Genomic DNA, 13,747 nt, shown 5'->3' with positions numbered 1-13,747 from the left:
TCGATACTTTTGTTTTTCACAGCCGCTCTTTATTATACAGGGTTATTCTAAATGATTGTAGTCGAAGTAGGCCATGCCCATGTTATTACGTTTTTGCCGCTTTCATGTGAACTGTCAGTTGTGTCGCTGTCACTGTCATTTTTTAGGTGAAAAGTGCGGTGATGAGGATTTTATTTATTTTTGTTAAATTAACCATTAAATTCAGAAATATTGAGTTGTTCTACAATCAATTTTAAAAATATTGAGTTATTTTGCAGCCAATTTAACACATCATTTTGATGATTTTTTTATGTGGAGCGGCAACCATAAATTTTACATTCAGTTTTCACGCCTACTTCGACTACAATCATTTAGAATAACCCTGTACATACGATATTAGAACCTGGATTAAAACAGAATATACAGTGCTCCAGTAACATTGATAAACGCAAAATACCAAGTACATCGTTAAATAGTGCAGCTTCAACTTTACTGAATTTTTTCTCTACATCTCTTTCAATTTTAATGTATGTATTCACTTATTCAGTAAGTTGTCTGAATTTTACATAATGTTGCCATTCACACATTATAACAAATAAGGAAACTGCGGATTCTCACTCACGGAAGTATAAAAGAGATATTAATACTTTAAATTTAAAGCTTTGCACGTTTGCACCAGTTAGGAATATCAAAATTAATTTTCAAAATTAAAAATTGAGCATTTCAAAGACAAATTAATGCTTGCGATGAGACTCAAAATTTTTTTAATTGAACAAATGGAACTACATATTTCATTTGGGGGAGCCTACCTACATTCAAAAGATCAATAGCGAGTTCATCAGAAAGTATTATCTAATTATTAATAACGAAAGGGTGTATGTTTAAATTACTAAATTTTTTATGATATGTAATTGAGAGAACGTCGGAAAAAATCAATTATCGATTGGATAACAGCCGCAACTTGAAAATGTGAACTTCTGATCTTTCGTGATGACGCGAATTATTCGCTACAACTTTCTAGAAACTGTATAAATATCTAAAAGGAGGTGTTTAATGGCGCCTGCCAGAGACTTTTAGAACTGCGAGCTTCATAATTTGCGAATATCACAAGTGACCGTCAAAATTTAAACAGATAATGCTTTGATAAAAAAGGGGGTTTACTCACCAACTATACTAAATAAAGAAGACGCTAACACTAAAACTAAGAAGGTCCAAGGTGGCGGATACTTCGGATGATATCGATATAGCGATCGTCTTCGACCTGAAACAAAAAATTGTCAAATTAAGAGCCTTCAAAAAAACAGCTGAGAAAAAACCTTAGAACTATTTTAAGAATGCAAAAAAAATCGAGAACGCGAATCTTGTTAGATAAGTAGTGTCTGGCAAAAATATCGCAACTGGGGTTATTTTTATCCCAACACCAGACACATCAGTCTCTCTACTGGCCGTAACAGTAAAAAATGAATAAAACCCAAAGAAAGCGCACTGTAATACGATAAGCAAAAATACCTACGAGCTGTATAAGTATTACACTGATCTCGGAGTGACAGTTGTGTTATAAACGATATCTTTTACTCGATCGCCACGATCTATTTTAGTGTATCATTTCCTTTACCGAGCTTTTTCCGTCTCCTTACCATTTCTCAGTCGAGAGCATTTGAAGGGTTTCTCCGGTGGTACGTACGGCTCGAGATTGTGTTTTTGGGTCAACGAACCCCTTATAGTTAGCGTGCCCCAAATCAGATGAGAGACCCATTACTTTTTATGCATTCGCGTATCAGCCTTTAACGACCCTGTTTTTCGTAGAAAAAAACTCCAATATTGACTACGGACCAATAAAATAAATTTCACCCCAATCAATGTTGGTTGCACACGCGCCACTACTTATTATTACACGAAAACTTATTTCTGCAAGTTGCTCGTTTCTACCGTATTTTAGCAAAACTAGATTTGCACGAAAAACTGTGATCAACCAATGGAAAAGGTGGGCTTATCAAAGTGAAGTTTCTTACTACAGTAGAAAAAATTTACTACAACTAGCGTAAACGTAGGGGTTTTTAACTTTTTAATTTTTTCATGCCACTATTGATTGCAGAAATTGTGCGTGATATAAAAATTTTCAAGGCCAACATCACTTAGGTGAAATTTAGTATAGAATCTGGATCAGCGTTGTTTTCAAAAATTAAAGACTTTTTTTATTATTATTTTATTAAACGCAAAACTAAAAATGATCGGGATAATAGCAAACTGATCATCACGGAAGATGAGATCAGGTCTTTTCAAATGCATAGTTTTGGAGAAAAAAAAATGCAATTTACTTTTATAAATGTAGTAAATCAATGTTTATGGTACCTACTTAATGTTTTAAACAAGCAGCAGGTCGTTCTGTATAATTAATGAAAGTGGGTAATAACTGCAGAAGGAAAAAGTTAATTTCTCAGGTAAATACAATCAAATTAAGCTCTTGTTAAAGCCTTGGAAAAAACAATTCAACACAAAGACAGAACAATGAAAGTGAATTATTGAAATCCACAGCATTAGTGGTTTTAAACAGTGCAAATAGAGCAAAAAATTTGTTAAACAAATAAAACTCGCAACAGTTATTTGCAAATTTTTCACATCGATGGAATAAGAGACAAGATTATCCGTGTAGATAACGCCAAACTTTCTCTCTAGTACTTTCAGATGCGGTTACTGTTTACCGTAGTAATGCTCCCTCTGTTACGTCACTACCTACTCGTTGCAAAATATTTTACGAAAACAAAACAAAAAGTTATCGACTATTAGCGTAAGGGTTCGTCGGGTACATAGGTGCATATTATCCCAAAATAAAATTGAACCCAAAGTTATGCGAAGTGTGGGCGCACATTTGAATATAAACGGCACAGGACTATTTGGTCACGCGGTCTGAACATCTCACCAACAAATCTTAATTGTTTTCTGACAATAAATTTGAGCAAGTGTTTAGTTTAAGTCAAGCAACATGAACAATATGTTATTCGACTTTTGTTAAAGATCAGTGCACGATATGACCTCATCGAATAAAAATTTCAAAATTAATATTGGAAGTCCCATTGTGTCTGAAACACTCCCAGAGCTTAAAAATGGTAACGCTGCTGGTCTATTGTGATAAAATGGGATGTGCAAATTAGCCTGAACGCCAACTAAGTATAATTATAATTACGGATGATCCTTATGGAATGGTAACTTTTTTTTTGGAAATTTCACCGTTAATTAATTCGAAAATTAGTGTAATTTAAAACGGACTTTTTTCTTCGAATAAATAATAAATTTATGGGATGCTAAAATGCGCAGTTTAAAAATAATTACCAAAGTAAACAATCGGGCATAATTTACGTTTAAATTAAGTAAAAACGACATTATCCGTAAATCTACCACTATAAAATAATTAAACAATTATAAAATATAATGAGACAAGAATGCGCTCCTTTTAAACGGTAAACATGAATGTGTGAATCGCCGAAAAGACCGACAGTGGTGACTGGCTAAAATAAAGCTTAAATTAATTACCTTTCACAATAAACAGCGGAGACATAAATTTCATAATAATATCCCTGCGAATTCCTGAACGGAGAAGCTCAGGAACAATATGCTACGCATACGTCGCGAATTATTATCGTACACTTTACAACCGTTTAATTAATTTTCCATTGTTACACCGACAAAACTCTTTTCTTACTACGACTTTAATGAAAACAAGAATGGCGGCGTCTTTTCTAGATGAAAATTCAATAATGTGAGATCACGACCGGGATAACTTTCGAAACTTCAACGTAATTGTCGATTACAAATATGTATGTATAAAAAAGCTGAGTTTTTGGAAGTTTAAGGTTCCCCCAAACCAACGCGAAACTTTGGATTCCTCAGCGGGGACGTATATCTAACGTTGCGTGATATGCGGGAGGCGGTACGCTTGCGGAAATGCAGTGTTTTTCATCTAGTACGCTGCATGCACGGTTTTTCGCACTACCACATTTTCCCCTAGTTGATAACAATGACAAAAACAGAAAACCCCATGAAAATTGTCGAAATTTTCAACTTCACTACTTCTCTGTTTCCTAAAAAGATTATGAATAAATTTATCCAAAAATCGTTCGTAAACTAGGTAAAAAATAAGATAGCTTATTCCGTGTTTCGAAAAAGTAATAACCCGGCATTTCTTCCGCTTCTAAGATAAGTAACAGAGGCGCTTTTTCTTCAATCCCACGGGATCAACTCAATGCCATACGATGCCTAATGAGAGAGCAATGTTCGATTGAACTTGCTTTTGCGAAATGAAATTACATATCTGGTTTTCTGTATTTTTTGCGATTTTTTTTTAACTTAAAGAGTTGAGTTTTTTTGCTCAAAAGAAGCGTCTCGAAAAGAGGAATCCAACGGTGTCAAACTCAATCCCGTACGTTTTTAATAACTGAATTTGCTTTACTCAATCAAAACTTAATCTGTTTTCCCAGTCATGTCCACAAGGGACTAAAGTGACACTGCGGAGCGAAAGTTTCGCGTTGGTTTTGGGGAGCCTTTATAAGTCGACGTCAGTTAGTCCGGGGTTTTACGATTCGGCATTGATCAGAGGTAATAATAACTGCAGAAAGTCCACATTCCGCATACCAAGCGTGCATTTGAAAATTTTTAGTACCACAGCAATCGCTTATCTACCAAACCGTTAATTAAACATTCACACCAGTTCAAAGATGCGTCAGTGGCTTGGATAAGATAAGCACCACGTCGATGATGTTTCCCACGCGGATCTGCGTCTTTCCGATAAAGGACAATCGCCCACCTCACCAATTTCAAATTTTTCTTAATGAGAACTATTTTATGGAAATGTCTTAATTATCACCGTGCATATTGTACTGACAACAACTTAAACGGTCGATGAACAACAGAAACATTGCCAAGAAAATTATTCCCACTACTTCATAAAGAAATAGTAGTCACAATAGTGTGAATGCAATCGTAAATGCATCAACGCTCATTTCGCAATAAAGATGACAACAATTTTCAATCCAGGTAAAATGCAATTAATTTCACTCAAATTACGCAACGCGGCAACGACTGCATTGTTATTATTCGTACTTTTGTTGCATCGGAGAAAACCGCAGGACGCAAATTAACATACAATTAATACCTCGTGTAATCTTAATTGAAACCGAAGCCACGAATTAAATAAAACACGTCGGCATTTTCATCCTCCATTTACTCAATTAAGTAATCTGATAAATCCAACTAGGGCTAGTGTCGTGTTTGGGAACTTTCAATGTTCAATCAGTTCTTCCTGTTTCGTTAAAAAAAAATCACTGCACGCTATACTTGACAATAAAATAATGACATTAGAGACAAAACAAATCAACACGAAATCTAAAGTCAACTCAAGCCACTCAAAGTTGCTGACAATTTATTATCAAAACTTTTGCAGTAAATTGTATAAATTAATTCAAACAGTGCGTACATCCTACGAGACTATTTTTTACCCTTAACACCTTGGAACTGCGGCTGTGGTTACAAACTTTTAGTTACTAGTTCTTAGTTAAAACAATTAAAATTGTGCAGCATGTAATGCACCATTTTTAACTTTTGTTGGCAATTATGCAATTATTTCGTGATCACACGAGTACGTCGTGGCCCCGAGACTCCAGAAGTCTTATAGACTGGAATGTGTGAACTGGACTTGTAATGCAAATCAATTTCCTTTATATTCCATCAGTGGGATTTTTCGCGGCCGAGTATGCAAATATCTGGAAGCCACCTCAATTACATACTCCACACTTAATAAACTAGAATTCGACTTCATACTTCAGAATTTTAATTTCAAATTAGCCAGCAGGCATTCTGAAAAGCGCTATCACCGCAAAATAATCTTCGAGATTGCTAGGAAATTTTAGACGCAGTACAGAATCACGTCTCAGTAAAGAGGAGCTTTGTTGGTCGATAAACGGAAGCACTCTTGCCAAACAGAATCTCTCCATTGGTCAGCCTCCTCACACAACCTAGATCGGAAACATCGAGTCCAACAGGTGTTTGCTCGAACCTAATAAGTTAACCAAGAACTTTTCTGAATTATGAATCATAACCGACGATTTGGAATCCCTCCAGACGTTGCAGCAGCGACGCGTGCTATTAAAAATAGCCTCCTCATATGCTCATACCAACATTGGTGCGACTAAGTATAAAATTAATATTAAAAAAAAGACGAGCTTTTACGAGTGCTTTTAAAAAGTTTTTTCCCCGCGGTTTACAGTGTCGTAAATTTTTTTAGGTTGCTCAGTTTTTTATTGCGCTTTTTAACAACCACCCGAATCCAAGTGTTTCCATTATTAATTATCGCGTAACTTCTGTTGGTCTCCTCTTATCAAGAAATTATCCATAGGGAATTCGATAATTGTGCGGTTTAATCGTCATTCCTGAAACGTAACCGTCTTCCTCTGCGGAGAAATTATTACAAGATTCGGTGTTAATTAGTCGTAATTAGCTGTCAGTTCGTGCGCTCGTGTGACGGTCCACAATAGCGGTTGATTATGTGTACATGACGCGTCCGAAGCAGTTTTTTTTTCGGTAAGCTATTAAAAAATTGTTTTCGTGCTTTTATGCTACTTCGTTCGACTAATTGTGTTGGTTCTCCTGTGATTTTGGGGGGGCCACGAACGATAAGAAACTTGCTTGTGTGCGGGACGTCACCCGTATCTTGGGCACTAATGGCTGTTGATACACTACTTCTCACTTTTCCAAGGAGAAAAAAATACTTGTAACAGTAGACAGTCGTAAAAAACTTGAAGACTTTCTAGTGAAATTGTGAACCAAGACGGACTTTCTTCTATCTACTTTTATAAAATGAAAGGAAATCAAACGTAGGAAAACTCAATTTTCAATGCCTTTCTGAACAATGTTTTACTGAAGAAATCGATCAAATTAAGAGTTCACATTCCACGAAGTACGATGCTAGAAATGTCGCCACTGACCGACCACAGCAGAACCTAATAAAGCTCCAGTGCTGAATCTGCTTGTATTCTTCGGAAGACCAGCACTGTCACCGTCGGTCGGATGACGGTGCGAAATCGCGTTCTCAAGTATTCGATTTGACATTTGTTTTTATCGGCCTTAACCAAAGTCTGGAATTCGCGCATCTGAAAAAGCTGAAGCTGTTTACCTGGTGGATTTCTCGTCCACGTCCTTGCCGCCAGCAGTAGACATGGACCACCCACTACCGCGTAAACCGTAAAACGTAACGCAATTCTGCAGAAACCGCGCATGGTCATCGCACACATAAGCAGGCTGCTTTCTCTTGTGATGACGTTCTGATAAAATTTATTCACCGACACGTAACTGAACATGAATTTTACATTCAACCCAAAAAAAAAACAACAATCAAAATTCACGAAATATTCCATAATCCGCAGATACAACCTTTTACGGCGAAGCAGAAGGAAAATTTCCAAACGTAAATCGCAGCAGGTTCATTGAAAAGAGGAACATTTTGAGGCTTTGTGGTCACTTGTATATACAGGCATATTTTTTTTTTTTGTTCCTGCATCTTTGACCAAACGGATTTTCAACTGATACGGCAGCAGCAACCCCCGATATCCCCAAATTTTAACTTATGAGTAATACTCTACCATAACAACTAAAAAAAATAACAATCAAAACGTAATTTGAACTAAAAGGTCATCTTCCGCATTTATTCAAACAACGCATTTGTGCAAAAAAGTGAAAACTACGGAAGCAAAATACAACATTGGAGAATTCTTTTACTGTATTCGTAGAAGCCACTGCAAACTAAAAAATCGGCACTGGTATAAACACACATTCACCGTAGACATGTAGGTATAGGTAGTTATTATAAGTTTCCCAGCCGTTAACTACTCGCGTAATTTTATCAACAGTAAGACTTCCCCTATCATACTAAAGAAAACTATAGATTATCGTTAATTTAAAACGTACTACAATAAATAATGTAGGGATCTTTACCGCTATCAAACATTGTATGTTTAAATCAACATTTTATCAAAAGCGGTGATAACAGCTCTGTAATAAAGTACTTATTTACTACTAACAAAGAATTCACTTTGAATTCAGATTTTGCCGTTTAGAGATCTATTCATTCTATAAAATTGAAGTAATGGCTTCAAAATTATCGTGCTTGGAAAATAATTAAAGATTACAAACATATGTCTATTATTAATTCTTATAATGAAATACCACAATTTTTTCTTCTTTTTAATTTATGAATACATTTCATTCAGCGATTTATATTTAAAGACTGGTATTATTGCGTGTGCCTACACTAAACTCCTACCGTTTTTGAATTATATTTAGTCTTGAAGCATTTATAAAAGGTGATGAGGTACATTTCATGACTTTTACTATCAATCAAATCAGCAATAAAACCAAACGATAAAATTGTTACAGAACTTCCGAATTGAATTATTCTTGAAAGTCAAAAATAACCGGTGTTATTTCTCCATTGAGTGAAACCTTCAGGGTTGTTGCGAAATTTTCTGTTTAACTTAATTATCAGCATTAACAATGTCGGCGTTGTCTCATTCACGTAACACCGGGTATGTAGGCAGTGAATCTGTAGGTAAAATAATTTAATGTCAATGCCAACTTGTACAGAATGGCGTCCGCCATTGCTAAACGTTGTGTGTATATGTGACGGCATTTCTTAAAATAAAATCTCACCATTTTCCTTTTTCGCGTCCAGTCTCTAGTTGACAACATAATGGGCTATTTGTTTACACAAACGTTAAATCATCCTTCAAGCATTCCAGACCATGATGGACATTAAATAAATGACCACTATTACGTCCGATCAGAGATGTTGGTAAAAAATTTCTCTTCGACGTGCGTCTATTTTAAGGAAAGGTTTGGCAAATCGGACACCATTTCAACCAAATTTTCCACAATCTGATAATGTTACAGCGACTCGTCTAAAGACTACAATAGCGAGAATAAACTACCCCTACAGTACATAAATTTTTGTGTGAATGTATTGTCCACACCTTTTAAACTTAAATTTACGTGCAATAACTTTGAGTGTTCCACCTTACGAACTCCCTTCCGACCAAGCAATATTCCCACAAATCCAGAAAGTTTCTAACAAAGCTGTATTTTGAAATAAATATGTATTGAAGTCTAATTAATTGTAGCTGATAAAAAATGTTAGTTGTAAAGACGAAAAACCAAAATTAGTCTTAATTAAAAATTAAAACGTTTTTGAAAATACATACCAATTTGGGATATCTAAATTTTCAAATTTATTTTTTAAGAAAACGTATTCGTTTTTAATATTCAGAATCTTTCTTCATCGCCTCCTCACTCATTCATTCCCGTTTCATATGTATCTTTATTACATTATACCGGGTGGGGCATCGTATACGCGCACGCGAGAAATCGCGACTTCTAATTAAATAAAATTGGCCAAATTTTATATACCTGACTAATTATTGATAAGGTTTATTTGAGAATTTTAAAAAAAATTTTTGTTAATAAATAAGGCCGTAACAGTTTTATTAGTTTTTTGAAATTAACTGTTAATTTACCTATAAAGTTTTTACACTAAATGAATCTGTATCTGCTAGCCCATCAAACCCTGGTGGCACAATTACAAATTTTGACTTGGTTAGCTAAATAATTCGCTTTTTTATTTAAACTAAACCAGACGGGTGATTTACGGCACAATGGTATAATTTCCCAACAAAGGTATAGCCGACCGTTTTAAACCTTTTTGCCATAAAATTGACAGTTTCCATTGTCACCTAAATTTACGATAGCACAAGTAGCAGGTCATAAATGAAAATGATTTTGAAAGTTGAAATGTAAAACTGCGTTTAATTCAAAATTTAATTGGTATTTTTTTCCGTAGATTTCGTAAATAATTATAGGAAGTGAATCTGGGTAGGTTAGTATAAAAATCAGAATTTGACTTTTTGGTTGAAATTTACATTTTAATTTTTTTTGGCTTTGTTTGTAAGTGAAAAATTATCAAAAAATTATGAAATGTACCTTACCAATAGCCGGGTAAGTCTGAAAAATTTCGACAATTTTATTTAATTAGAAGTCGCGATTTCTCGCGTGCGCGTATACGATGCCCCACCCGGTACATATACAGGGTGATTCATATAGTTTCATACATTTTTTAACCTGTGGAAGATTCCTAGCTCAAAAGGCTCTTAACAATAAAATTATGAACCATACATCAAAAATTGGCAAAAATTACCATATCGGTCTTTTCACTATTAGTAAATGCCATTCTTCGCTAATTTATTAATTATTTATTCCACTTTACGTCCAATGTATAATAGATATCATGAATGTCATAATGGAAGCAAACAATTGTTGGTATAGAGAAAATATTGCTACTATAAAGGTCGCTTCTGTTTCATTTTGCAAACAATTCCTTCGAATCATCCCGGCAGCTTGTTTCAACGTAAAATATTTTCATTTATCTGCGGTTCTTAAAAGGTGGTAGTACACTTTTCAACCTTTAGAACCTAGACATTTTTGTAAGAGTGTCTAGGGGTCGGAATCTACCACCGGTTAAAGTTTGTATGATACTATATGAATCAGCCTGTATGTATGTGATTTATTTCATCGTGAAATTCCCTCTCTTACCATTCTGCTACATCTAACATGAAGAAACTTGGAGAAACTGTTAATTAACTGATGTGTAGCCATGTTAGTTTCATAACTGTCAAACTTGTGAAAACTCGCATAAACGCGTATGACGTATGAATGTAACTTTCTGAAAACAACAACCGAAAAGTTTCCTGAATATGTATACAGACCAGAGCATAGTCTAATAGAATCTATGGGTGTGAATTATTTGTAGTAGATACGTTTATCTTTTTTACAGAAATAGCCATCATCAATGAAAAGAAGTTAAAAGACAAGGTTTTATCAGAACTCTATTAACAAAGAGAAAAAGGTCACTTATTAAGGACTATTAAGGTGGATCTGTGACATAACACATGTTAAAATGTCAAGAGAACATTTTATGTAATGGTTAGTTGCAAATAGATAATAAATAAAACACATAACCGAGACAAAAATACTAAAACCGACGTAAAACCGAGAATAATTTATTACAGCATATAAAACCCAGTGTTTCAATTTTAGTTATCTGACAAATGAATGTTACCTGCGAGCTGGTATTCAATAGAGTTATTCCATAAAAATTACAGAGTTATAAATAAACACGATAAATATATAATGATGTCCTATTCAATAATTCCTCACGAAATGATAAAGTATTTCTAATTAACAATTACACAATAGGTACCTACTATTGTACTTACATGTTTATCATTACTTAGTGTGTGATTAAAAATTTGAAAAAATGTTATTCTATTAATTTAGCAAACAAGAAGAGTGGATCGTGTGAATGTAAACTAAAATCAACTGTCTTACAGGTACGGTGCTTTTTCTGTTGAATTTGATTCAATGCAAAGTAAAGAGTGCTACGGTCTAATAAATTGTTTAAATCAAAATCGATTTAAATAAGAGCATTACTAATTATCCAGACGTAGAATTTCAAGTCGGAATCGTGATAATGCCAAATTAAACGGCATTCGTTCATCGCAATATAGACTTTTTTGTTATTATTCTTAACCAAACCTATGTTAGATGTGTTAATTTGTAGGTTTTGTTGTTTTAATTCGACCGTAGTTCATTCTATGCGTTCTGTTTACCTACTGACCGAATCCAAGCGTGCAGTTCGGTTAGATATCAACATAATATTCCACTTCGTGAACTTATACAACAAGATTTTTTTCCGCAATCAAAAAATACAGAAAAGACTCGTCAAATCGATAATCAACAGTAAATAGATAAAAAGAAACACTTTTTTACGGTGAAATTATTATATTTATCCGTAATATTAATTCATTTCACGGTGTATTTATCATAATGAGCGAAATCTTAACCACATCAGATCCCAGCCAAATCAGAATTTCATTGTGCTATATAAATTTACAACCGAAATATTACGATATGCCACGATTTCACTTATAACGGAATTTTCAGAAACTTTCAACCGACTGATACTTCTGAGGATTAAATTGGACAGTTAGGAAATTTCAAGCTAGCATGTACGCTGAATGCACAATCATTAAGTAATACGTAATTGCGATCATATTATGTGGAACATGTTCATAACTGTCTGAATAAACGTTTACCGCAAAGGAAATATCGGATAGAGATTTGAAAAAGCAACTAATCTCATGACTTCATTCTGCAACGCGTTTACGAGGGTGGTTTATCATTTATTCTCCCCGACTTAGAAAACTGCCAAATGAAAAACTATCAACAAATAGTCCTTTATTGACAGTAACATGGGCAAATTTGGTTGTTGTCTCTTTTTCCGTGTAAAATTAGCCGGTAAATTGTTCAGTGATATATGTTTATTTTTCTATAGAGGATAAAATCAACATTCGAACGGTAATAATATCTCTGCTACTGCAAAATTAAAAAGGTACCACCGTGGTACTCATTTATCGGACTGTGAAATACTAACTAAAGCGTTATTTTTTCTGAGGACACGAAACCACTTCAGAATGCATTATATCTTAGGTGACTACGTTGAAAAATGAAATCATTTGAATGCTATGATTCTGGAGAAAATAAATGACGAATCACCCTCGTATATGTAATGTCCGGACACAGGGAAAATGAAAAAACATATAGGATTTCCTGAGTAATTAATTAATATCTGGTGATGCAGTTGAAATTGGTATAAAATAAAAAGATTCACATACATATATCGACCCAAACCGGACATGAAAGATTAATAAAATTATATATGAGGATAATAATTGTAAAAGTACCTCGTTAATTCTTATGTTTATGAGAATATCCATTAACTTTGATCTATATAATTTGATTAATTTCCTATGAAATACATACATACATCTATCCGTACTTCTGGCAAGTGTCATTTACGATAAAACACTTACACAGAATTTGAATGTTGGCTGTACTGTTTCATAAGAATATATCTAAGTTGTATTTCAATTATCAACCGGTTTTTCCGCAGATAAAAATTGAAAATTCAGCTTACCTACTGTTCAGTTTTAGTCATTACAGTCCTATCACAAAAATAATTGAACCTTCGATAAAAAACGTTACAGTAACAAGAAAAAGTAGGTAATGATGGTATCTGAGAAGTTTTCTGGAAAATTACCAACCTGAATAATATGGTGGTGTTCCAATTATGAAATGAAAAACCAAATAGAACTACAAATTGATATAATCACATGGTAAGTTCGAAGACATTTTTGTCACAGTATACCTAGTTACGGTGTCGTTGACTGTTCTGGTATTACGCCTACGTAATCACACAGATTATCCATTTGCTTACGGTTAGGGTGGATTTATGTAAACCAGAATTAATCGATAACCGCTATGGAAGTAACCGCAGAAACTGAACTACATACCTAAAGTAAACGTCTGAACTGACCTACCGGTGGCTGTGAACGGCCCCGACACCGGAGTGTGGTCGCAAGTTTATCTTTTCTGTTCGCAAAAATTATCAAAATAAAAACTGATTTTTAGAGCTTGTTAAATTTGCAACCCACTCTTCGTAAAACGGCAATCTTGTAAATTTCTTCAAACCGTGCCCGTTCATAACGTCACTCCACATGTACTCCATCATCGTGTCGGCTATTTTAACAGATGTTAACGAAAGGCAATAAAAAAACTGATTTACTTATTATATACGTATCACGATCTAAAAATAAAAAATGATAGAATTCAA

At 34.3% G+C, this 13,747-nt stretch overlaps 1 protein-coding gene across 6 annotated transcripts in view; it reads right to left on the bottom strand.

The window, feature by feature from the left end:
• The window catches only part of LOC138124201 (pro-neuregulin-3, membrane-bound isoform-like), a 115,807-nt gene that overhangs the window by 43,055 nt on the left and 59,005 nt on the right, over positions 1 to 13,747 (bottom strand). For all 6 annotated transcript variants that reach the window (XM_069039192.1, XM_069039166.1, XM_069039184.1 and 3 more), the window contains one exon: positions 1,145 to 1,240. In XM_069039192.1, the coding sequence (XP_068895293.1) occupies positions 1,145 to 1,240 (96 nt within the window). The remainder of the gene's footprint in view (positions 1 to 1,144; positions 1,241 to 13,747) is intronic.

This window comes from Tenebrio molitor, chromosome 1 (assembly GCF_963966145.1).
Source record: "Tenebrio molitor chromosome 1, icTenMoli1.1, whole genome shotgun sequence".
Lineage (NCBI taxonomy): Eukaryota > Metazoa > Arthropoda > Insecta > Coleoptera > Tenebrionidae > Tenebrio > Tenebrio molitor.
The sequence above is the reverse complement of the archived record's forward strand: the minus strand, read 5'-3'. Positions and strand labels throughout refer to the sequence as shown.